Source organism: Hyaena hyaena, unplaced genomic scaffold (assembly GCF_003009895.1).
Source record: "Hyaena hyaena isolate Hyena2069 unplaced genomic scaffold, ASM300989v1 scaffold_9, whole genome shotgun sequence".
In the NCBI taxonomy this organism is placed as follows: Eukaryota; Metazoa; Chordata; class Mammalia; order Carnivora; family Hyaenidae; genus Hyaena; species Hyaena hyaena.
The window spans coordinates 6,211,715-6,237,933 of NW_024080641.1; the positions used below are offsets into that span (position 1 = coordinate 6,211,715).

Genomic DNA, 26,219 nt, shown 5'->3' on the forward strand with positions numbered 1-26,219 from the left:
CTGAGAGAAGGTCAGTGGAGAGGGGCCAGCTGCCAGGACCTGGGCTGACCTGCTGGCTGAAGGCAGGGCCCAAGGGTGGAGAGAGTCCAGGAGTGACCATCAGTGTGTGGTTCTCAGCAGAATCCCTGGGGAGCCCAAGCCTTTAATGCCCTCATACCCCAGGAAATGAGACCCAGGTATCCCCAGTTTTTGGGGTTTTGTTCTTTTTTTTATTCCAATGGGGACTGGGGTGTGTCAGGGGGAGGGACGGGGGCCCAACTGACCTCCTCCCTGGGGGGGTGTCTCATAGAAATTCCGAGGTTTCTCCCCAAAAAAAAGAGAGAAAGAGAAGAGTTGAGGGGCGCCAGGGGACACCCATCTGCCCAGACGCCCTCCCCTCCTCCAGAAGTGGGGAGGGCTGTGTCAAGTCTTGGGGAGCCCGAGCAGTCCCAGGATGGGGCTCTCCTCGCGGACTGCTTTCCGCTTCCGGAACGGCCCCGCAGTCCCCGGCCCCTGGAGTCCTCGATTCCTGCGCTCCTCCTGTCCGCAGTTGGGGGGGGGCGGAGTGCGGGGTCCGTGGCACCCTCTGGCGAGTCCACTAGGGGGCGCAGGAAGGCTCCGGAGCCAGGCCTCGGACAACACCGTGAGCCGAAGGCAAAATCGCGGCGTCCGGAGCACCGGGGCACAAGTCCCGTCCCTCGCCTGCTGGGGAAGCGGGGGCGGCCCGGGCCTGGAGCGGGCCCCGTCCCTGCGGTCAGTCCGGCCGCCAGCCCGGCTCCGCCTGTGGTCACTCGTGTTCGGCCAGCTCGCGGGGGCCTGCGGGGCCGGGCCGCGGCCGGGGCGGGCTGGTGGCTTCGGCGGGGGCGCCTAGGCCACGCGGGGGCGCGCCGGCCCCGGACGCCCGAAGGGCCTGGATGCGCCGACACTCCTGGCAGACGCGCACGTGGGTGCAGGGCGTGGGGGCGGAGGGCCGGGCCCCGCCGGGCGGCCCCGGGTCGTCCAGGAGGCGCTGGGGGCCTCCGTGCGCGCCGCCCGCATCCCCGCCCGCGCCGGCCGAGTAGAGCTTGCCGTTGCTGAGGCGCATCTCGCGGACCGCGCGCAGCGACAGCAGGGCCCGGCTCGCGCCGCCCGGGCGCCGGCGCCGGCGGGAACGCGACGTCTTGCGGCAGGACACCGCGTGCCGCAGCTCCTGCAGCATCTCCTGGCACACCGACACCTGTGGGCGGCGCAGGGCGGGGCGCGATGGTCACTGTCCGTCGCCGCCCCCTCGCCTGGCTTCTACGTCCTGCTTCCCTTCTCTGCCTCCCCCCCTCCCCCTGCCCGCCCACCGCGTCCCGGGGCTCCACTGCTCCCCTCCTCTCTCCCTCACCTTTTCTCATGCTCTGCCTGTCTCCCCTCTCTGTCTCTCGATTCCTGTCTCTCCGCCTCTCTCTCCGCTTCGGTCCTCGGGGTTTCCTCCCTGGGCCTGCCCTCACCTCCTATCTAGGCTCCTCTCTTTCCCTTTCTTATCTTTCCAAAGTCTCTGACTCCCTCCTGCTTGTTTTCCATCTTCTGCCTGTAACTCAGGCTACCAACTATGGCAAGACCTAGTTACTGAGCGCCTGCTGTGCGCACGGAACAAAGCCGGGGTCCCTGCCCTCATGGAGGCTGCGTTCCAGCGTGCAGAGATAAAACTGAGGAAAACGTAAATGCAGGGGGTATGTTATGATGAGTGCTGGGGAGAGCGATAAAACTGGCAAGAGAGGTGGGGGAGCGATACTGATCTGTAGTAGGTTAGGGAAGACACATCGCAAAGACCTTCAGTAAGACTGCAAGGCAGGGCAGTGCGAGGGCACCGCGGGGCTTGTGGGAGGAACCACAAACAGGGAAGGGGTGCTGGAGTGAGGTTTGCAGGGGAGAGAAGGAGAAGAGGAGGTCGAAGAGCAATGGGGCCCCTAGGCCACTGGGAGGGTCTGGCTTTTATTCTGAGTCAGGTGGGAGGCACTGGGGAGCTTTAAGTAGAGGGCAGCTGTACACAGGCTCTCCCTGGGGCTGTGCTGAGAACAGACCAAGGGCAAGCTGCATGGCAGTGGCCAAGGAGGTGAGAAGGGGCTGGATTCTGGGTGTATTTTGAAGGTGGAGCCAAGAGGACTGGCTGAGAGATCCAAGGAAGGGCACGAGAGAGAGGGGAGAGTGAAGGGTAATCACGTCTTGGTCTGAGCAGGCGGAATGACACGCTGTCTGGTGCGTGGGCAGGAGCTCTGCCTTGGCCACATGATGTGATGTTACGTGGGGTACCTGTCAGACATCCACCGGGAGATGGGCGTTTACAGAGCCCGGGTCCAGGGAGAAGTCCCTGTGAGGGATGCTCACTGGGGGTGATGGCAGGCGGCCCCCAGAGTCCTGCCCTCCAGTGTCCCCACCCCGTGTGGTCCCCTCTGCCTTTGTATCAGGGCTGCTATGTGACCCACAGAATACGGCTGTGGCTTCTGCTGGGTTCGCCCTCGGATCACTCGCTCTCGGGCAAGCCAGCCCAGCTGCCACGGTGTGAGGACACCCAACGAGCCCTGTGGAGAGGTCCCCGTGGGAGGGACTGAGGCCTCCTGTCAACTGCCATTGAGTGTGCGTGTTCATCATGTTCTTTATTCTATCTTAGGATGTTCTGACATATAGGAAACCTTGCTGGTCAGGGAGAGACCCGGCCCTCCCACAGCTAGATTCTCAGGGATAGCAGAGGGCTGGGAGCCCCCATTTCATATGCAAACCAACCAATCCCAGTTTATACCTCCCCGGCCCCCCACTGCCAGCTTGAGGTGACTCTCACACCAAGCTGCCATAAATCACCCAGGACCAGGTACACACAGCTACAGACCACCCCTCCGGCCCAGAGCCCACTGACATTATTCACACTAACCCATTCTAATCTGTTTTGCCTGCTCAAACCCCAATGACGTCTGTGGCCTAGGCTTTCAGCTCCGGCTCCCTGCTGCAAACCTGGTGCTTCCCCTGTGGCCCTACGGTGTGGCATGACCCCTTCCTGGGAAATGTAAGTCATCAAAATCTTTCAGGGGCCTTGGCCTCTCCGTGTCATCAGTCAGTCACCTCCATAAGTCAAAATCCTGCAAGTATATTCAGAGACAATATGCCACCTTGGACACGTATGCCATACTTGGACAGTATGACCCTTGGCTCCAGGCAAGCCTTCAGCCAACATCATGATCATGACCTCACCAGAGACCCTGGCAGCCAGAACCACTCAGCTAAGCTGCTCTCAGATTCCTGACCCACAGAAACTGTAAACTGATATAAGTTTGCTGCTTTGAGCTGCTAAATCTTAGGATGTTACGTGGTAATAGACAACTAAAACAGCTCATCAGTATAGCGGTGGTCTTACAAACCATCTGGCTGGATGAGATCACCAAGGGGGTGGAGAAAGACAGAGAAGAGTCCAGGAGGAAGCCCTAGAACCCCTCAATAAAGGACTGGCTACAGAAGAAGGAGGAAAGTGAAGGAAGGGGTCCCTTGACCCCAGGAAGGGCAGCGGGGTCAAGAGAAATTTCTGGAAGATGGGAGAGATGATCGCACGTTTGTATACCGACAGCCTTGATCCAACAGAGAGGAGGAAACTGATGATGGGCGGAGGGTGCAAAGAACCGCTGAGGGATGTCCTTGGCAGGGCGAGAGAGGAGATGGGGGCCCAGGGGAGGGTGGCTTAGCTGGAATTATGGACGTTCCCTCGGGGTAACCAACAGGGCGAGTGGAGAAAGACAGGTGCCTAAATGTGGAGAGGTCTGCATGCCCTCCTCTGACTCCTCCGCTTTTCTCAGGGAAGTGGAAGTAAGGTCAACAGCCAGGGTGAGGAGGGGGAGGGGGCTGGGGGCTGGAGAGGCGGAGGCGGACTGGTCAGGGGGTGAAGGGCATAAGCGGAAATGGAGGATGTTACTGGGCAGCACCAGGCGCCATGGAGCTGGGACCAGCCAGCAAGCCCCCTATCTTCCAGCCGCACCCACTGCCTTTTTGTCACTTCTCATTTCTTCTTGCTTTGCCCCCTGCCCCTCCCCCTCCTCCCCTCTGGCCCTCCCTTCCCCTGCATCCTCACCTCTGCTCATGCCCACTTTCTCTCCTTTGGCTTTCCTCGTGCCCAGCTTCCCTCTCCCTTCTGTCTGTACTCACCTCGTGGACCCCCTCTGCCCCTGGGGACTCTCGGGTCCTTTCCATGCCCTGCTCCCGGCCCCTCACTGCTCCTAGATCCCCTTCAGGAAGGCTACCAATGCCCCAGTCTCCATGCCCCTCCGCCCCTGGGACCCCCCTTCTCCCCCACACCCCTCGGCAGCCTCCTCACCTCTTCGGACTCTGCCGACCTCCGCGTGGACCATATGAATTCCATGACCGCCACAAAGACGGCAATGATGAGGCCACAGATGAGCACGACAAAAATGCCACCAATGTTCTCCATTCCCAGACCTGCGGGTCAAGAGGGAAGTCACAGGGTGGGGGGCTGCGTGGGCACGGGGGCTTTAGGGGGCTTCGGGAAGGGTGCGGGGTGTGGGGCGCTGACCTTTAGCTCGATGATCCTCCTCCTTGGGGCACCGGCCCCCCTCCCACCACTTGCGCTTCAGGATCTCCAGCCGGTTGTTCTCCTGAAGCTGCAGGATGGCCAGGGTGATCTCATCCCGGAATGGGGAGCCTGCGCCGGACGTACAAGGGGCTGGACTGGCCGCCGGGGCCCTGGAGCCCTGCCCACCCAGCCCCACCTGCCCCCTCACCACAACCCTTCCTCCTGCCTCAGCCGCGTCCCCGGCTTCTTCCCTGTCCACTCTCAAGCCTGACCACTGCTTGCCACCTCCCCTGCCACCACCCTGGGCCAGGTCCCCATGATACCTCATGTGACATTTGTCATGGTTCCCTCCCTGCAGCTCCCCTCACCTCCCCCCACCCAGGGTCTTCTTCAACAGCAGCCAGAGGGGCAGCTTCAGAAACATAGTCCTAGAGCTTGCCTCTCTCGTGCTCAGAATTCTCCAATGGCTTTTTAATGTGGAGAGGACCAGGTCCTTCCCTCGGCCTCAGGATCTGGGGTCACTGGCCCCGCCAGCTGAGCTCCTGCCAGCCCTGAGGCTCCCGGCTCCAGCCACGCTGGCCTCCTGGCTGTGCCTTGAGTCCTCCAGGCATAGCGCCACCTCAGGACCTCCTTCCCTCCTGTCACTCAGGCCTCTACTCACACAGTGCCTCCTCAAGGGGTCTTCTCCGATGACCTTAACTTCACATGGCACCAAGCACCCCCTCCCTGTCAGCCCCTTCCCCTTACTTCACCTCAGAGCAGTTCTCACCACCTGACATCATTTTATAAAGCTACGTGTTTATTGGGTGCTTGCCGTTGGTGCCCCTTGGTGAAGGGAAGAGGCTGGGGGCTTTGCACCCCCTCCCCACCGCTGTGGTATTCCAGCAGCGCAGTGCGCGCCACACACAGTAGGGCATCAGGCAGTCTGCTGAGTGAATGAATCTCTGGCCACCTCTCTCCTCCCTACCCTTGGGTCCTCTCCTCAAAACATCCTTCGGCCCCAAACACCCCACACATGTCCCGTCCTGTCCTCATTTCCCCATTTGCTACACGTCTTCAGCATCTCCCAGGTGTCGGAAACTAGGAACATGGGCGGGTGGAGTGATTAGTATTTAGCAGGCACCTATGACATTAATTCAAGTCCCTCATGATCTTGGTATTACTGGGTGTTACCGCCCCCATTTTCTGGATGAGGCAGGTGACATTCTTGCCTAAGGTCATGCACGGAGTCAGGGGGTGGGGTGGTGGAGCTGGGATTTGAATCCAGGTCGGTGTGACTCCAGAGCCTGTCCCCCAAAGCACCGGGCTACGTGCTTCCCTGGCCCAGGGAAGCTGCTAAGACTTGAGGTCATTTGTTGCGCAGTAATAGATAACTAACACAGCAGTCATCAAGATAGATGGATTTAAAGGACAAAGTGTCAAGATTTGGTGGTAAAATTTCTAGGCTTCCATCAGTGAGGCCTGAAAAAGTATGTCCAAGTCTCCCGGGTGGACCTATCCCTCCCCCTGTCCCTTCCATCATCCGTATTCTGAGCACCTGCTCTGAGCTGGGCTCTGTGCTCTGTGCAGAGACAGTGATGGACATAAACCCAGGCCTTCACCTTCACGGGTCCTCGAGCCAGAGGGGAAGGTGGCAAGTGTCATGGCCCGCAAGTACTGGGCTGTGCAGTCTCACTGGGTTCTCCCACCAGCCATGGAGGGCTGGAACTGACTGCTGCTAGACCCATGTTTGCAGGCTGAGTGCAGAGGCTCAGAATGGTGGTGACATCTGCCCCAGGCCACGCAGCCAGGGGGCCACACACAACGTACCCGGCCTGCCACGGGGAGGGCCCAGCCCAGTCCCAGGCCTGCTCACATGGCTCGGTTTCGGATACCCGGGGCCCCTTCCACATTCCCCAGCCCCGCCGCTGCCATACCCAGTGGCATGCCGATGCCGTAGCCCTTGGTGTCGAGGAGGCCCCCGATCTGGGTGAGGTTGCAGTTGAGACGCCGGTGGTACTCGTTCATGGTCGACTCGAGCAGGAAGGCATAGCGGGAGTTGAGAACCCGCGCGATGCCTTCTTCTGTGCTCTTGACAAACACACTGGGCTGCTTCGACTGCATGTAGTTCCACATACGCTGGTACGTCTGGTACCGTGAGTTCTGGGCAGAGGGGGTATACAGGGGGAAGTCAGGAGAGGGTCTTTCCACCCCCTGCTTTTCCCCCGAGCCCTATCCCCTGCCCTCCCAGAACTCTCAACCGGAGAGAGAGCGTGGAGCCCAGACGAAGACAGGAAGAGCCAAAGTCAGATGAGAGGGACAAGATAGACTGCTCAAGGTCAGGTCCAAGTCATCTGCACACCCACCAGCCCAGTGAGGACCCTGAGGACAGAAGGCTTGGGTAGAAGGAGCCAGGGTCTATTCTTCAGTCTCTCTTCTCTCTTCCATCTCTGGTCCGGGCTCAGCCTGACACCGGCCCTGTCTTCCCAGCGCTCCCAGGTCTTATGCACAGAAGCTCAACCCCAAATTTACCCAGGGCCCAGCCTGGGTCAGGGAGACTTGCATCGTGCCAAATAGGACCGTTTACTTCCTTCAGGCCCTGCAGGAACTTTCTGGGGAGTGCCCCAGCCTGCCCCGGTACAGCCCCAAGGGAGAGGTGTGTGGAGGCCAGGTGGGGGATGGCCACCCCCGTCACTACTCCTGACACATGCCCTCCTTCTCTACTCTGAGGTTCTTTCTCCCACCTGCAAACTGGTCCCACAACCCACCCGGGAGACCTGGGAGTTCCCCTCTCCTCTCCTTCATGCTTCAACCAGTGGCCCCTGCCCAGCCCCAGCCTCCCTCAGACCATTAGCCTACCCCCCCCCCGCTTGCCCCAGAGGGAACTTTCAGCTCTAAACGGGTCATCCTTGCCTAGTAACTATTCCTACCTCCCCACTTACGGGTCCTAATCTCAACCCTATCTTGGCATTTGGGGCCTCTACCTCCTTGCTTTCCTTTTGATTCCTTCCCACCACCCCATAATACACAGGGACACACACCTTTCATCTTGAAGGGCCTTGCCTTCCTCTTGCTGGCGCATATCCCCAGGCCTGACCCTTCTAGCAGCCTCCATGACCCCATTTGGCTCCTCTAGCACTGACACGACATTAGATCCCCTACCTGCCTCCCTTCTGCCCCCTTGGGGGGAAAGTCCAGATTCTCCAGCCAGACAGCAACACTCTCTGTGACCTCACGAGTGTGTTTTCTGCTTCTCAGCTTCCCTGACTGTCATGGCAATGAATCCCTCTGACCCAGGAGGCCCCACCCAGCCGCACCTGGGCAGCTGTGCCAGGTGAGGATACCAACACCAAGCCTGGGCAACTTCAAAGGCCCGCACCTGAAAGAAGGTCATGGTGGAGCCAGCATGGATGGTGCCATACTCAATGTTGGTCTGGTCTGCCAGGTCATCAGCTGACTCCACGGGTACCTCCATGCGCTGCACGGTGAGGAAGGCGGCCAGGTTGGCCGTGTAGGAAGAGATGATGATCAAGGTGAAGGCCCACCTGAGGGGGAGAAAGAGTGAGCTACAGTCTGGAGCCACCGCCGCGACCCTCCCCCTATGGCCATGCGCCCTATTGGTGGCGCCACTCTTAATGACCTCGGCATCTAGAAGGCTCAGTGACTGCTGACTAATGGAAAGGCTGGAAGCAGAAACTCTAGAGCCAGATTCTCTGGGTTTAATATGGCTTCCAGAGACTTCCACTTCCAGGTCTAAGAGAATAAGGTATCCTGAAAATACCTTCCCACCATGAACAACTAGGAAATTAGACAGAATATAGAAAACTATTTAAAGACATAGGACAATAGGCATCACAGCACTGTGATCCCTGAGGAAAAAAAGCAATGAAGTGAGACTTATCATTGCCCAGGCTGTCTGGCTTAATTTAATTTACAGACTGAGGTGCCAGGAAGGGAAACCCAAACAGTTTAGCAATCTCATGAGTTGCAGAGGTAGAGACCAGAGAGGCCAAGTTGGCTAAAATTTGTGGGACAGAGAACCCAAGAAGAGGGAGCTGCACAGAGAGAGAGGATTCCAGAAGTATGCACAGAGGCCCCTTGAGTCTTTGGCTGAATATCAATCTGTGTACGCATAGGGTGGAACTCTAAGGGGCCAGAGAAGAACTGCTTTCAAAGACAGAACAATTCCCAGGGTTCACACAGGGCTGGGAACCTTTTGAGATCTCTCCAGCCTGAGTAGTGATCTGACTGAATAGATGAGACATTCAGTAGAGACCCCAAAGGACAACATATTACAAACAGAGTTAAGTAAGCCCTAGTAAAGACTATGCCAGATCTCAAGAGCTTTAAAAAACAGGCCTGCAAAGGATCAAAATTATCCACAAGGAATTTAACTGCCTGCCAAAGAAAGTCCAAGACTCTTTAAAGTAATATATTCAACAATGCAAAACAATGTAAATTTCACAATGTCTGTCATCCAGTAAAAAATTACCAGATAGGGGTGCCTGGGCGGGTCAGTCAGTTAAGTATCAGACTTTGGCTCAGGTCATGATCTCACAGTTTGTGGGTTTGAGCCCCGCGTTGGGCTCTGTGCTGACAGCTCAGAGCCTGGAGCCTGCTTCGGATTCTGTGTCTCCCTCTCTCTCTGCCCCTCCCCTGCTTGCCGCTCTGTCTCTCTCTCTCCCTCTCTTTCAAAAATAAATAAACATAAAAAATGTTTTAAATAAATAAAAAGATTTTTAAAATGAAGAATGTCTTTTATATTTACCCACACGTCTACTATTTCTGGTACTTTTCATTGTTCCATGTGCATCCAACTTTACATCTAGCATTATTTTCCTTTTACCTGAAGAACTTCCTATAACATTTCCTTCATTTTTAAAAAAGATTTTATTTGTATTTTTAAATTTTTTAAACATTTATTTATTTTTTGAGAGACAGAGACAGAATGTGAGCAGGGAAGGGGCAGAGAGAGAGGGAGACACTGAACCCGAAGCAAGCTCCAGGCTCTGAGCTGTCAGCTGTCAGCACAGAGCCCGACGCGGGGCTCAAATCCACAAACCATGAGATCATGACCTGAGTTAAAGTCGGATGCTTAGCTGACTGAGCCTCCCAGGTGCCCCAAAATGATTTTATTTTTAAGTAATCTCTATACCCAATGTGGGGCTCGAACTCACAACCTGAGATCAAGTCGCATACTCCTCTGACTGAGCCAGCCAGGCACCCCCGCCTCCAAAATAACATCTCTTGAAGCGCAGGCCTGCTGGCAATTAATTCTCCCAGCTTGTGTTTGCATGAAACATTTGTTAGTGTGTTTTCTTCTTTGAAGGATCTTTTTGATGGCTATAGAATACCAGATTGACAGGTTGTTTTTCCCTTTCAGCACATTCGTGCATTGTCTCCTGGCTTGCATACTCTCTGACAAGAAATCTTTGTCACTGTTATTTTAATTCTTCGTGTCCCTTTCCCCCGCCTTCTGGCTGCATTAAGATTCTCTCTTTATCACAGGTTTTCAGCAGCTGATTATAATTTGTCTTGATGTGTTTTATGTGTATGCATGTTTATTCCACGTGGGTTTTACCGACCTTCTTAGATCTGCAAGTTAATAATTTTCATCAAATTTGAAAAAGTTTTGGCCATTACTTCTTCAATTTTTTTTCTGTTACTCCCTTTCTCTCCTCTCCTTATGGGACTTCAGTCACATATGTAAGACCACTTGATATTATCCCTCAGGCCACTCAGGCTTTGTGCGTATTGCCAGTCATCTTTTCCCTCTGTGACTTCAATCTGGATAGATTCTATTGCTGTCTTCCAATTCTCTTTTCTTTTCTGCTGCGATGTCTCATCTGTGTAAGCCATTCCAGTAAAATTTACCATTCGCATGTATATTTGATCTCTAGAAGTTCCACTTGCTCCTTTTTTATATTTCTCTCTGCATTACATTCAGGTTTTTCTTTATATCCTTGAGCATTCTGAATATATCTATAGTAGCTCTTTAACATACTCATCTGCTAATTCCATCATTCTGCCAATGCTGGGTCTGTTTTAAATGAGTGACTTTTCTCTCACAGTTTCCTGTACCTTTGTATCACTGGTAATTTTATTAAAAACTTTTTAATGTTTATTTACTTCTGAGAGAGAGAGAGAGAGAGAGAGATCGTGAGCAGGGGAGAGGTGGACAGAGAGGGAGACACAGAATCCGAAGCAGGCTCCAGGCTCTGAGCTGTCAGCACAAAGCCTGACGCGGGGCTCAAGCCCACAAATGATGAGATCATGACCTGAGCCAAAGTCAGACGCTTAACTGACTGAGCCACCTAGGCACCCCTCTATTTTTTTTTTAAAGATTTTATTTATTTTTAAGTAATCTCTACATCCAATGTGGGGCTCAAACTCACAAATCCAAGATCAAGAGTTCCAAGCTCCAGGGGCTCCTGGGTAGCTCAGTTGGGCGTCCAACTTTGCCTCAGGTCATGATCTCACAGTTCATGAGTTTGAACCCCACATTGGGCTCTGTGCTGACAGCTCAGAGCCTGGAGCCTGCTTCGGATTCTGTGTCTCCCTCTCTCTCTGCCCCTCCCTGCTCGTGCTCTGTCTCTCTAAAATGAATAAATGTTTAAAATTTTTTCAATAAAAAAATAAATGAATGTTTAAAAAAAGACATTTACTGTTTAAGCACACGCACACACGCAATCCTAATATAGGGTTTGTAAGATAAACAGAAGTAATCTATATGACAAGAGTAGCTCAAAGGATGGAAGGAGAGATGGGAGCATACTGTCATAGGGATCTTCATCTTATGTGAAGTCGCAGAATGTTACTTGAAAGTATTTTGTAATCAATTCAAGATGCATATCATAAACCCAAAGCAACTACTAAGAAAAATTTAAAAAGAAGTATGCTATTGAAGTATGCTTCAATAGTAGACATGAAACAGAATCCTAAATATCTCAATAAATCCAAAAGAAGGTGGGAAAAGAGGGAGAAAGAGAAACCAAAAGAGATGGAATGAATTACAAATAGCAAGTGGGCGGATTTAAACCCAACTATCATAGTAATTACATTAAAGGTAAATGGTCCCAACCAGAGGCTGGCAACTGATGACCCATGGGCCAAGTCTGTCTTGCTATCAGCTTTTGCCCAGCCCACAGGGTAAGAGTGGTTTTCACATTTTATATGTTTAAAAAGAAATTGGAGGAAGAGTACTACTTCAAGACACGTGACATATAAAATTCTTCTCTCAGTGTCAGTGATCATAAATAACATTTTATTGGAATACAGCCACTCATTCATTCATATATCATCTATGGCTGCTTTCACAATACAGTCAGAGCTGATTAGTTGTGACAGAGTCTGGATAGCCAATAAAGCCTAAACTATATACTCTTTGGCCCAATACCGAAAAAGTTTGCCAACTCCTCCTCCAAGGCCTAAGTACACGCTGCCTATAAGAAACCCACTTCAAGGGCACCTGGGTGGTTCAGTGGGTTAAGTGTTTGACTCTTGATTTCAGCTCAGATCATGATATCGTGGTTTGTGGGACTGAGCCTCTCATTAGGCTCCGTGCTGAGCAGAGCCTGCTTAGGACTCTCTCTCTCTCTCTCTCTCTCTCTCTCTGAGCCTGCTTAGGATTCTCTCTCTCTCTCTCTCTCTCTCTGTCTCTCCCCTCCCTGCTTGTGCGCACCCAGGCACGTGCTTGCTCTCTCTCTCTCAAAATAAATAGAAATAAACTAAAAAAGAAAAAGAAAAAAGAAACCTACTTTAAATATAATGATCTGGGGCACCATGATGGCTCAGTTGGTTAAGCATCTGACTCTTGATTTCAGCTCAGGTCATGATCTCATGGTTTGTGGGTCTGAGCCCCCCATCGGGCTCTGTGCTGACAGTGCAGAGCCTGCTTGGGATTGTCTCTTTCTCTCACTTTCCCTTTGTCCCTACCTTGCTCATGTGCCCTCTCTCTCTCTCCGTAAAAAAATATAATTAAATAAATAAACAAACACAATGATCCGGGCAGGTTGGAAGTGAAGGGATGGGAAAAGATATGCGACACCAGCACTAAGCATGAAGCAGCTCGGGTAGCGATGTTACTATCAAGTACAGGTGACGTCAGAGCAGGCATGTTACCAGGAGTAAAGAGGGGGCCTTATACAATGATAAAGATCAATTCATCAAGACAACGTAACAATCCTGAATGTTTATGTGCCTAATTACAGAACTTCAAAATTCATGAAGCAAAAACTGTTAGGACTGAAAAGAGAAATAGATACGATTTCTCTGCAAGTTCAGGTGGAGACTGCAACACCCCCCTCTCGATAACTGACAGAACAGGCAAACAGAAAATCAGTATGGATATAGAAGCCTTGAACAACACTATCAACCTGCTGGCCCTAATTGACAGCATGCTCTCTGCAAGCGCACACAGAACTCTTACCAGGAAAGAACATACACTGAGCCATAAAACAAGTCCCAATACATTTCAAAGGATGAAAATCCTACAGACGCTGTTCTGATCACAATGGAACTGAACAAGAAATCAATACCAGAAAGATCTCTGGAAAATCCCCAAATCCTGGCTCCATCACGGCCTAGCTGTGTGGCTTTGGACTCACCTGTGAGGTAAGGATGGCCACAGGCTGCCCCTCACAGGGCTGGGGGAAGAGCGAGCCACATCTGACGTAGAATGAGCACTGTGCATGGATGCGCTGTCTTGGCCACTTAGGAGAAGAGACACCCACTGGCCTCCCTACGGAGCCCAAGAGCTTGTCTTACCTGACCCTCTCTGGTCTCCTGCCTGGCAGGTGAGAGCGGCCATGCTCCCTGCAGATGGTCCAGATCTGTGGCGCATGAAGACAGAGAGAGGCTGGGAGCCCCCCCCCCCTCCCCGCCCCGGAGCAGATAATAACAAAAATAGCAGCCGACTTTGCGGAGCACACATGTACAGTGCTGTGCTAGGCCCTGGGGTGGGGGAGGGAATGGAGGACAGCCTCCTGCAAAAGAAAATTGAAACCTGACACACACAGACCCAGGGGCTGACACAACTCTCCAGGAACCAAGTCCCTTCAAACGCACCGCAGAGGCCAATGTCATTCACTCAAGACAAAACTGTTCAGTGCCTAGTATATACCAAGTGCCACCTTGACCCCAAGGATACAGCGTGGCTGACTGGTGGTAATGACTCGGGGTGGAGGGGTGGGGGTGGCACAGTGAGGCCGCTCACTGGGACAGAGCAGAGGGACACAGAAGGGGATAAATTGTGCACTCCATTTTGGACAAACTATTTTAGGGATGCCTGTTGGGCACACGTGGGGAGGGTCTAGGGGTGAAGACTTGATAAGCGTTGGTTACAAAACACAAGGGGAGCCGGGGCTGGATGAGAAGGCCCCCAAGTGTATGGAGTGGTGGCCCCCCCCAGCAGGGAGAGCCCCCTGGGAGGTGTCTGAGGAAGGCATGTGGCTGGGTGTGGGGCACTCTGGTGGCTCCTGGCATTGCTGGGTGGGGGCAGGTGTCCAGCAAAGTAGCCCCATCTAAACAACAGGGGAAAAGCCGGTATCTGACTCTCTGAGCCTCACTCCTTGGTAGATAAAAACCAAAAAAATGTTTGCATGGTTATAACAGAAACCAAAATTTCTAGAAACGCATGCATTGTTCAGACTGAGGAACAACTAGATGTTCTTGTGCTTGAAAGTTTGCTGGGAACCCCTCACCGGTTTGGGACTCAGGCCTCTGACACAGCAGCCCCGCTCACAGCATCTGAGTCACCGAGTCAAGGCTCTTGGAGTGGTTGTGCTAGTAAATCGCCACTCACGTGGTGATAAGTGTCTGCACAAACATACTCATTTACTGACTAGGTCAAAGCGTCAAGACTCAGGTGTCTACATGATTCTATTAAATGGCCTCACTTCTCGCAATTTCCAACATCCCCGTTATAAGTAAATGCAGCCACCTGACTGCTGCGTTCTGTCTTCTACCATAGCCCCGCCCAAGCATGTATGCATCCCTATTCTATTACTCATTATACATCACTTCCCTTTTCCCCGTTGCATTGCAATCAGGGCGTATTACCGACTTGTTTTAAATCACATGCGTAGGTAGGTGGGTAAGGAGATATATTACCCTTGAATTTCATCATGGTAGGAAAGCAGATGTTATAAAACATTTGTTGCAAAGTGGGGGGAGGGGCTGGGTCTGCAGGCACTGACAGGTCACTGGTGTGGAGGGAGGAGCTCGTGTGAGAGACGGCGAGGGCAGTCACCTCCCCCCTCTCCCCGCCCCGTGAAATGAAACAGAGGATCCAAAGCAGGAGGAGGGAACCAAAGGCCACAACAGCCTGGAAGTGAGGCGTTTCTAGAAGGAGGGTGGCTAATATGCATGTATTGGATGCCTCAGTAAGGGGGTCCTATGTGGAGCCAGGGGAGGGAGAGCCAAGCTGCTGGCCAGACTTGAGATGCCAGGAGGACCCTGGGGACAGGACAACTTGAGGAGGAGTTGAAGACAACGGGAAGAGTGGCTGAAGACACAGCGTAAGAGCCTACCTGAGGCGGATGGACATGAAAGCACGCAGGGTTCAGGGAACAGGAAAGAGGGAGACCCAAGGACTACTTTGCGAGAGTGACCCAGCGGGAGCCCAGGAGGAAGGGGCTGTGGTCAGGCAAAATCTCAAAAACACTGACTTTCAGGGGCACCTGGGTGGCTCAGTCAGCTGAGTGTCTGACTTTGGCTCAGGTCACGATCTCGCAGTTCGAGCCCCACATCGGGCCTATGTGTGGTCAGTGTGGAGCCCACTCTGTATCCTCTGTCCCCGCTCCCGCCCTTCCCCCATTCATGCTCTCTCTCAAAATAATGAATTAATTTAAAAAACCACACACACTGGTTTTGAGGCAGAGCTGTCCTGAATGATGATGAGGCCTTGGGTGTAGCTGTAGGAGGCTGGGGTCCCAAGGCACACTGAAGATGAGGGGCCCAGGAGGTGGGTTCAGGGCCCCCGGCAGTCCCCTAGGATACTGGCGCCGGATTGCCAAGTCATCGTGCTGGCGTCACATTTGGAGACTAACAAACAGCTGCTGAAACATCCACTCGCCGAGCGAATGTGTGGGAGGGCTGAGGGTGAAGACGAGAGCGAGCTTGGGGTCAAAGTCTCCAGGCGGAGGGGCATGACTGGGAGCTTCCGGGGTGACGGTGATGGGTACAGGCAGAGAACGCCCAGTTGAAGAGGTCCCTGACCGAGGAGCAGAAGGGACGGCCTGCAGAGAAGAGGTCACCGGTCCGCCACCTGACCCGAGGATGCAGGCGGATCTGTCACAGCAGGTCTCTTGCTCTCTCTGGCCTGTCTGGAACGTTCCTCCCTCTTCTGGGTGTGGGCACCTCTGTCTTAGCCTTTAGGAGTCAGCCTAGTTGTCCCCTCCTCAAAGGGGCTTGCTTCCCTGAGCAACTCGTTCCCTACTGTTCTCTCTCACTGTGCCCTGTTCGGTTCAGTTAGCAGTCTGCATACATCTTCATACACCGTTGACATTGACAATGTCAGTAAGTTGCAGCTGGGGTATGTGGGAGGCGGAGGAAAGCCCCCCAGCCCAGCCCCCAGAGACGTCTACATCCTAAGCCCTGGAACTCATGAGGTATTGTCCCCTTACGGGGTAAAAGGACCTTTGCAGAAATGATCAAGTTAAGGAATGTGAACTGGGGGAGATTATCCTGGATTATCTGGGTGGGTCCAGAAGTATCACAAGGGTTCTTATAAGTGCTAGGAGATTAGAGCCACAGAGAGAGATGCGAGGATGCAATGCTCCCCGCTCTGAAGACCGAGAAAGACGCCGTAAGCCAAGGAACACAGGCAGCTTCTAAAAGCTGAAAAAGGCAAAGAAATGGATTCTCCCCTAGAGCCTCCGGAAGGAGCCAGCCCTGCCAAAACCTGGACTTCAGCCTGGAGAGACTTCGGTTTCTGACCTCCAGACCCGTAAGAGAACGAGTTCATATTGTTCGAAGCCACTAAGCCTGTGTAATCTGTTGCAGCGGCGATCAGAAACTAATACAGGGTATGTGACATTGAAATGATGCCAATCTCAAAAAATGTCATCGGGACTCAAAAGGGTCAAAGCCAGTGGACCAACCAAACTGCCCATGACCTGCTCTGTGGTAGCTCGTCCCACTTAGTTGGGAGAGAAAAACCTGCTGCCCGTGAAAAGTTAGTTGTGAACAAGCTTTGAATTAGACAACGTCTTTGGGATTCACTTGTTCCTGGGACAAAATGGAACGTTCCCCTGTTTGTTTATTTGCTTAGCTATTTATTCTCGGCTCCTCTGCCTCTCGAGGCCGGATTCTTCACCTGAGTGCCTGGCACAAGGCGGGGCCCGAGAAGCATCTGGTGAACGACTGTCGATGCGTGAATTCTAACTGACAGGGAGGAGGGGAGGAAGAAAGGGTCTTCCAGAAGGGCCTGGGGAGCAGGCTGGGTTCAGGTGGCGCTGGGGTGAGTGGCCCTGGGGAGAGAGCCTGCTCGGCCCTGCCCTGCCTCGGGAGGAGTGGACGGGCTCCGTCCTTTCATGCGTAAGACCAGGAATGTGCCAGCCAACCTGGGGCTACAGGAGCTGCCGAATTTTAAAGAAGAGTGAGAAATCCGGATTTGTGAGTAAATCTGCCCAATTTTTAAATGTTGCTAAATGGGGCGCCTGGGTGGCTCAGTCGGTTGGGCGTCTGACTTCGGCTCAGGTCATGATCTCACCGTTCATGGGTTCGAGCCCCGCGTCGGGCTCTATGCTGACAGCTCGGAGCCTAGAGCCTGCATCAGAGTCTGTGTCTCCCTCTCTTTCTGCTCCTCCCCTGCTCTCTCTCTCTCTCAAAAATAAACTTTTTAAAAAACATGGTCCAGACACAGGTTGACAATGTCTGTTCTCTGACATGTAGCTTCTTGGAGCTTGTGATGTGGGCTAGATAGACTCTGTCCATGTTACCGGGGTCCCCAAGGGACTTTGAGGGAGTCTATGTCCCTGCACAGTGCAGGCCCCCAAGTCTCTGTGACTGCCTTGGCATGTGCGAGCCAGTAATATCCATGCTTATGCTGTTCCACTTATAGTTCTCATGTCAGCAGACGTGCTTTTCCGTTACAGCCCAACTGAATCCTTACAACCTGCGGCATGGGCATTTTTATCCCCATTTTTCAGATGAGAAGACTGAGGCACGGAGAGGGGATGTGGCCTAACCAAGGTCGTACAGCGAGCAGGGAGCAGAGCTGGGGCTCAGCTCTCCCCACTGCATTCCCTGTCACACAGCTGCCAGAGGGGGACCGGAATCCACCCAGGCTTAGAAGGGGCCCTCCCCGCCCAGGATGGGACAGAAGGAAGGCCTCTTACCAGACTCCGCTGACACAGCGTGTAGACAGCGCCCGGGGCATGATCTCTGAGCCCTGCTGCATGAAGCCCCCTACGGGGAACCAGAGGCTGTTACCCAACGTGTACTGGTTCTCCAGGATGTGGGGGCGCGCCCGCAGGCACGGGTGCGGGTTATACCACTCGTAGGGGCTCAGCCTGTGAAGAGACGTGGGGGGTGAGGGGTGGAAAGAGCCAAGGTAGAGAGAAAAAAAGAGATAAACAGAGGAAAGAGACAAAGACACAATGATGCGAAGAGATTGGGTGGGGGTATAGTTAGAAAAAAGAGGGAAAAGAGAGAGAGAAATAAACAGAAAGAGATATACACAGAGAGAAGAGGTAGAAAGAAACAGAGAGACACACACAGAGACCGAGACACAGGAGAGGCAGAAAGAGATGTATAGAGAGACCCAGAGAAAGAGAAAGAGAGAGAGAGAGAGAGAGAGAAAATGGCAGGGGGTGGGAGAGGTCCAGACAGAGCACGCAGGTCGGTCACAGAGGCCCCAGCCCGTGCCCCTTCCCTGCCTCCTCTCCCTGGGCAGCAGGCAGTAGACTCACCTGGCAGCCAGGAACAGGACACAGCTGACGGCCAGGTAGGCGAGAAGCATGAAAAGCCACACAGCAGGGGAGAAGGGGTCCAGGAAGGAGAAGTAGCCAGGCTTGCGGCCCTGGGGGTGCACAGAGGGAGTGAGGCCCGGAGGCACCATGACCTCAGCTGCATCCCCTGCCCCTGCCTTGCCGGGCGCCCGTGAGCCCAAGTGGCCCATCGAGGTCCAGCCCACAGCCTCTGCTTCCCTTGGGGACCCAGGTGTCGTGCCCAGCACCAGGCTCCCGCCCCACAGCCTCCACATCTCCAGGGCAGCCGTACCATATGCACTCGGTAGAGGATGCTGATCCCCAGGGTCATGAAGGGTTTGGAGAAGTCGATGACCTTCTCCCGCTCGGCTGTGATGGTGAACGCAGCCACAGCCAGGTCTGCCTTCTGCTGGAGGGGAAGCAGGGCGGGGGCAGAGGGGTGGGCCAGGAAGACAGACAGGCAGTTAGGGAGAAATGTACCAACAGAGCTCTTGAGAGAACACAGAAGCTGGGAGAGCGGCAAAGAGAAAGGATGAAGACAGGAGGGCCCGGGAGCCTGCGCCGGGCCCAGAATGGCACCTTGGGCCCCAAACGGGAACCTCGTCATCTCATATCTGCTGGAAGAGGCTCCTGAGGCCTCTTCCCTGCCCAGCTGCGCTCCCCATCCTATCAAGTTCATTGCTACGGCCTTGCTTTATAACCCCCCCTCCCCCCACAGACCCACAATACCTCCCACCTCCCCTACCACCCAGGTCCCGGAGAGACCCTGACATTGGTGTTAAGATGCTCGGACGGTGACCCATTCGGGGACTTTGTCAGGCCTTGGTTTCCTCTTCTGTCTTTAGAGTTAACAACTCAGAACATTTACTGTGCACTGACTACATGCCAGGCTCCATACTAGATAACACTTTTTGTAGATTACCTTGTATCCTCCTTCCAACAGCTCCCAGAGGGCCACTACTAGCCCCATTTTATAGATGGAGAAACTGAGTCTCAGAGAGGCAAAGGCACCAGTCAGCAAAGGCAGGAGCTGGGGACCTTAATGCAGACGTGGGACCTCTACTCTCCTGCTGCCGGCAGGCACTGGCGACCTACATGGGTGCATGAAGGCACCCCCAAGATACAGGACCAATTCCCAGCTCAACTGAGATAATGACCTTGGGGGGAGCTGCACGTGGTCTCTAGTGGGGGCGTCTGGGGTCCAGGACTGAGGTGGAGAGGGTCGGGGGGGGGGGGTGGGACACAGAGAAGGGTTTGGGTTGGGGTCTGGCCGGCATGCCCAGAAACCCTGATCCAAAAGGGTCATTTTGCTCCAGCTCAAGGGGACTCGGCCGGCCCTCAGTTGCGGGCTGGACACAAGACTGGGGAAAAGCCCAGCACGCCGCACACCCTCCCTACCACACAGACACACATACCCGCGGCACGCGTGAGCACTGTACACGGTCATGTCTATGCCCCCACTGATGCCACACCACGCCACATCCACACACACGTGCGGAGACACAGGCTGGCCCAGTGACGTACCACCCACACAGGCACAGGCAGACAGACTCGTGCCCTGTCCACAGTGCAGGGAAGGGCGGGGACACACGGTGGAAGGGCCTCCCCAGGAGGCATAGTGCACACGCTGGCACACGCGGCCCTCACATGCGTACATACATGACGGAGCAGGCAAGGCAAGGCGCTGGGAAGGGCCCGATGCGGGAATGGGGAGCCCCGGCTCTGCCCTGAGTTCGCTGGGTGACCTCGGGCAGGGGCTTCCTCGTCTCTGGGCCTCAGTTTGCTCATCTGCAAAATGGGGGTGAGGGTTGGGCAAGATGTCTCACACAGCTCTCTCCTCATCCTGGGATTGGAACCCGGCTCCCAGGATACCCCTTCCAGGCATACTGACTCTCCCCCAGGCCTCAACCAGGCCCCAGAATTGACTCGGAATTCAAGCGGAGACCCCCGCAGGGCTGAAATAAGAGTGGAGGTCCCAGATCACTGACCCAGGAGGAGACACACACTCACCCAGGAGGGGCTGAGACTGAGAGCACACAAGGTAATACAGGTCTGGACAGAACTGGGGTGGGGAGAGAGGCAGCACCAGCCCCAGCATGACTTGAGAGGAAGGAGAGGGCACAGCCCCAAAGCAGAATTCAGAGGCGGCGAAGCATGGCGGGGGCCCCAGACTTGGCTGGATTTGGGGAATTCCTAGGTGGGGAGACTAAGGAGCATTTTGCCCCTTCTTACACACCTGCACTCTGATGACTAATATGGGAACTGCCAGGAACAACGTCAGCTCATACAGGAATCCGATTACTTTTAGGCGCCCACGGGAGGCGTGCCCCGGGAGGGCCCCCGAGTCTCCATTTCAGAAGGCAGGGGGCAGTGGCTTCCCGGACGTGGGCTCAGGAGGGCACCAGCGGTCCCTGCGTCAGGCACCAGGACCCACTTCCTCCCTAAAGGGCTCCCAGCTCCTTTCTGTTGCCTCCCTGGCTCTGCTCACTAGCTTCCTCGCCCACTCTGCAGACCTCACCTAAGGCTAACACCGGGGCCAAACCTGCTTCTTCCCTTTCCTGAATTTTCTACATCTTCTCCAGTACCAAGGGGAGTGATTCTGCCGCAAAACACAACTCAGATCTGTCCACTTCTCTCCACGCCCCCTCCAGGGCCCCCACCATTGATGGCTTTCTCCTGATAACCGCATTGGCCAGCTCACCAGGCCCCCAGCCACTGCTCAGAATACCACAGTCCAAAGGGAAAGTCTCCTGTTTAAAACCCTTGGGTGGCTTCACGCTGCACCTAAAATAAAGCCCTTTTCTAGCCAAGAGGCCCCAGGTGATGTGAGACCCAGCTGCCTGCTGGCCTCACCTCATGCCCTTTCCCCTCACCCCCTCGGTTCCAACCACAATGGCTGCCTTTTGTTCAACAGGCAGTCTCATTACCCTCCTCAGGCCCTTTGCATGTGCTCCTCTGTAGCTCTTCCTCAATATTCGAGGCTTGGTTCATACCTCATCCCTTCAGCCCTCCCCACAGTGGCATCCGGATCGCACTCTGGGTCCTCTTTCTCATATTACCCGTTACCCCGGGCATTTTTTTTTTTTAATATTTATTTATTTTAGAGAGAGAGAAAGACTGAGTGCGTGAAGGAGGGGCAGAGAGAGAGGGAGACAGAGGATCTGAAGCAGGCTCTGCACTATCAGCGCACAGCCCGACTCGGGACTTGAACTCACAAACTACGAGATCGTGATCTGAGTGGACGCTGGACGCTTAACCAACTGAGCGACCCAGGTACCCCCATAACCCTGTTTTATATCCTGCTCAGCACTAGTGGGGATGGTCCTGCCATTTGCTTATTAATGGACTGTCTTTCCTACTAAATTACAAGTTCCTTGCCTATCTGGTTGGAGGTGTACCCAAGAACCTACATGGGGCTTCCCAACAAATACTGCTGGATTTTGGCCAAGTCTGGTCTCTCTGGATGAAGCCCAGGGCGGCTACAGCTCTCTGCCATATTCCTGGGTCTCTTGTGTCCTCTCGTACCAGCTGCTCTCTGGCCTCAGCGTCACTGAACACATCACTTCCTCTGCCTGAGGGACCCCACTCTGCCCTGCAGAACTGGACCCCACCCACTCTTTTTTTTTTTAATATTTTAAAATGTTTTATTTATTTTGTGAGAGAGAGAGAGAGAGAGAGGCAGAGTGAGTAGGGGAGGGTCAGAGAGAGAGGGAGACACAGAATCTGAAGCAGGCTCCAGGCTCTGAGCTGTCAGCACAGAGCCCGACACGGGGCTCAAACCCACGAACCGCGAGATCATGACCTGAGCCAAAGTCGGACGCTCAACCGACTGAGCCACCCAGGTGCCCATGGACCCCACCCACTCCTACAGGGGCCCCTTGCTCCCTCTCTCCTCTGCGGCACCTTCTATGGACCCCCCCCCCCCACATGCCAGAACCCCCTTGATCTATCACAGCATTGAGCTCAGTTTGGAAAATATCTGTTCACTTTTCTGCCTCTGCTACTAAATCTGCAAAAGCAAGGCCAGCTGGATGCGTCGTCATCTCCTCTGCTGAAAGCCTGGGAATGTCTTCCCTCCACAGGGAGCCTCCTAGAGTGTCCCAAAGAGAGACAGCTCTCTGTCCCTGTGTTTCATGGAGCTGCACACAGCTCTAAAAGCTCACACTTACGCAGCACATACCCCATGGTCACCATTTTGGGGCGTTCCCTCCCCAGAGTAGCTCACGTAGTCTCCAGAGCGACCCTGTCCTTCCCACCACTGAAGAAACAGACATAGTGAGGGTTAAGTACGTGGTTCTAGCTGACCCCAGGACGCAGAACCAGTGCCCCTATGAGGAGTGTCACCTGTCCGCTGTCCCCACCCTCCGTGGCCGGAGGGGGAGGGCATCTCCGGTCAGGGTCCAGGTGTGCGACTCCTCCCTGGCCCCCGGGGGGTTCAGGAGATGGGAGCTTTGCAAATGACTAGAATGAGCGAGTCCTTGAACTTCTCTTGAACGCACGGCAAACTCAGCCCTCGCCTCTCCCCAGCATCATCCCAGACTTCTGCCTGGGGCCCTTTTCACACCACCCACCCCTCACTTCTGTCTCCAAGCTGTCCTGATTCTGCTCCCCAAACACCTCTGGAATCGACCGCTTCCCTCCTCCTTCGCTGCCTCGCTCCTGCCTCGCCCCTGCCCAGATCTCAGCATCTCAGGACAGGAAAGCCCAGCCAACGGCCCCAGGGACTGCGGAAACTACAGCCTGGTCACAGCAGTCCTGCTTAAACCCGGCAGCAACTCTTATTCTCTTTCCACTGCCATCCAAACTCCTCACCAGGGGCCCTGGGGCCCTGCCCCACCCGGCCCCCAACTACCTCACCAGCCTCACCCCCACTGCTATATACTGAATATGTCTGTGTTCCCCCCACAAATTCCCATGTTGAAATCTTAACCCCTGACATGATGGTGTGAGAAGGTGGGGCCTTTGGGGGGTGAGGAGGGTAGAGCCTCATGAGTGAGATCAGTGGCCTTATCCAGAGAGCTCCCTTGCCCTTTCCACCATACGAGGCTCAAGATGACGATGAACCAGGAAGAGGGCCCTCACTAGACACCAAATCTACCAGCACCCTGATCTTGGACTGCACAGCCTCCAGAACTGCGAGAAATAAACGTCTGTTGTTTTTAAGCCACCCCGCCCTTGGTATCCTGTGAGAGAAGCACAAACAGCCTTAGACACCCGCCGTCTTGCTCTGTGTACCTGTGCCGTGGCAGCCCCTCTGCCCATCCTGTCTGTCCATCCATTCATTTACCTACTTGACAAATATTTGCAGGACATCCACCACCGGCCCAGCACAGTTCTAGCTTTGGGAATCCCGCAGTGAACGTGCACAGATAAAGTCAGGCGCTACGAAGACAAAGCAGGGTGATGCGACAGAGCCTGCTGGGAGCCACTGGTTTGGATACGCTCCCTGCTGCGGGGAGGTCTGGAGTACAAATGTGAAGGAAGGGTGGGGTGTGCCTGAGAAGAACTAGGGAGAAAGTTCCAGACTGAGGGACAAGCACATGAGGTGGGAAGGGACTTGCGGTGTCCAAGGTGGCCGGGGCACCTGGGAGGGGCGGGGAATGCAGCAGAGCCGGGACCAGAGCCCTGTAGGGCCTTGCAGGCATGGGACACGGGAAGGGAGCTGGATGCTACCCCAGGGGCAACAGAGGACGTCACATAGGAGAGTGTGAGCAGGGGATGACGTGATCTGGCCACCCTGAGAACAGATCACAGGCGCAAGAGTGGAAGTGGGGGGCTTGGGGGGCTAATGAAGTCCATGGAGATACTTAGGGGCGGGGCTAGGTGGTGGTGGAGAGAGGTGGTCAGATCTGGGTTTCATTCTGAAGGAAGGACAGACCCATCCTTAAACGCTGCAAGCTCCTTCTAAGGTCTGAGAGCCTTTGGAACCCCCTTTCCTACCTCCTCCTCCTCACCCTTGATTTCCTAGCACAATCACCTATTTTCTAGAGATTTCCTTCCACAAAGGGACCCTGATGTTTAATCTCTGGAAAGAAATCTGGAAAAATCCAAAGGATGAGCCACCTGTAGAAATGACAGGGTAGAAGGACTGATGCCCCCAGCCCCAAAAGCCCTCTATCCCAGCTGTTTCTGCTTTGCCATCAGCTCCCTGTCAGACTCTGCCGATAGGGGGCGATAGCGGGACACTTCACGAGGGAGGAAGGAGAAGGGACCTGCCTGCTCCTTTGGGCCCGCTCTCAGCAGATTCTCCAGGGGCAACGTATAAATCAGTTTGTGGCTTCCCTGGACTTGTAGAACCGGCCCCCCCAAACCCCACTCGGGGAACCCAGCACCAACCAGCGAGCACCTTCCTCTTAAAGCTTCCAGTAGTTTCAGCTCTTCTCTCTAGAGAAGAGTTCCTTCAGAACTAGGGAAGCAGCCATTTCCTGCCCTGCAACATGATACCTGAGAGGGAGTGCAAACTGCGGCCTTCAGGCCAAGCCCAGCCCATCTGCCTGATTCTGTGAATAAAGTTTTATTGGAACACTCCCAGGCCCAATTGTGTGCGTACTTATTGCCTATGACTGTTTTACATAAGGGTTGAGTAGTTGTGATGTATGGCCTGAAAGCCAAAAATACTTCCTATCTGGCCCTCGACAGGAAGAAGTTTGCTGATGCCCTGCCTTGGGGCTCAACTTTTACCCCCGTAGTTACCTAGTGAAACAGCTTTATTCCTAGTGAAGAATTCTCTGGTACAGCTTGCATCCTGGCAGGACCCTGACTGATGCAGAAATGACAAGAGCCAGGTCACGAGAGCACTCGGGCCACATGGCCAGTCTCTAGGAGGGCCCAGGAACGAGCACTTTTTGGAAAGAATAGTTAATCTGCTTGGAAATCTCGGAGCTCTGCGCCATGAGTCACCTCCAGGTGCCGGCGTCCCTATTTGCCACCAGCACTCTGCACGTCCCTGATCTGCTGGGCCATCAGGCCCAGGTGGGAGATCACAGCTGGCACCTGTAGCGACCCTCATGTGTGCTCTGGCCTCCCTCAAAATGAAACGCCATGTGGGTTTCTGGTAAATGGGCTGAACCAGCATGCAACTTATCCCCAAGTCCCCAAGCCCCACCGGGCGTCCCCAGTACCAATCAACACCCCCTCCTCTAAGGTCTGAGTTTCAGCTCCGTTGGGCCCTTCGTCTGAGTTTCTAATTTTTAATCTTTCCAACTTCTTCCCCTGTCCTCTTAGCTCTCAGGACAGTGGCTGCTTCCTGCCTCCCCGTGATCCCTTAGTTTTTCTACTCTTCCCAGTTACCTGGTTAACGACGTTACATCCAGGTAATACTTCTTTATAACAAATCCTCTCTGTTCAAGTAGCTGATGTGATTCAAGTACCTGGTGGTGTTTTTGTCTCCACGTTGGATCCTGACTGGCTGATGTCAACAGGACGTTTACTGCCAACCCCCTGAAATGCGATTTCCTGCTCACGCGATCTGATCGCTGTAATGTTGTCCGTGGAGCGGACCGGCATGACCCCGGGTACACTGTCAAGGTCAATTCTCTGTGGCCTATGTGACGGTAGAAAGCAAGGAAATGTCTATCACCCTGAGGCAAGCCTGGAGGCCCCTGGTGGTCCTCAGAAAGCGGTATGGAGAAAAAAAGCATTTGCCAGGTCAGCAGCTCACCCCAGTTGCCAAGGGCTGTGTCTACCTGGTCCGGCAGACACTTCATCTGGGCCAGCCACCGCAGTCGGAGTCGCCGCCTGATTACACTGACACTGATCCACAGTCTTTGTCCAGATGCATCTGTCTTCCTCAC

At 54.3% G+C, this 26,219-nt stretch overlaps 1 protein-coding gene across 4 annotated transcripts in view; it reads right to left on the reverse strand.

The window, feature by feature from the left end:
- Positions 1–200: 200 nt before the first annotated feature.
- Positions 201–26,219, reverse strand: part of GRIK5 (glutamate ionotropic receptor kainate type subunit 5) — a 53,463-nt gene continuing 27,444 nt past the window's right edge. For 3 of the 4 annotated variants that reach the window (XM_039250896.1, XM_039250882.1, XM_039250901.1), the window contains 8 exons: positions 18,719–18,835; positions 18,409–18,518; positions 17,836–18,009; positions 7,875–8,040; positions 6,433–6,658; positions 4,517–4,645; positions 4,301–4,422; positions 201–1,195 (listed from right to left, as the gene is read on the reverse strand). In XM_039250896.1, the coding sequence (XP_039106827.1) occupies positions 767–1,195; positions 4,301–4,422; positions 4,517–4,645; positions 6,433–6,658; positions 7,875–8,040; positions 17,836–18,009; positions 18,409–18,518; positions 18,719–18,835 (1,473 nt within the window). In that variant the 3' untranslated portion in view covers positions 201–766. The remainder of the gene's footprint in view (positions 1,196–4,300; positions 4,423–4,516; positions 4,646–6,432; positions 6,659–7,874; positions 8,041–17,835; positions 18,010–18,408; positions 18,519–18,718; positions 18,836–26,219) is intronic. The other variant, XM_039250892.1, reaches the window with a different exon arrangement.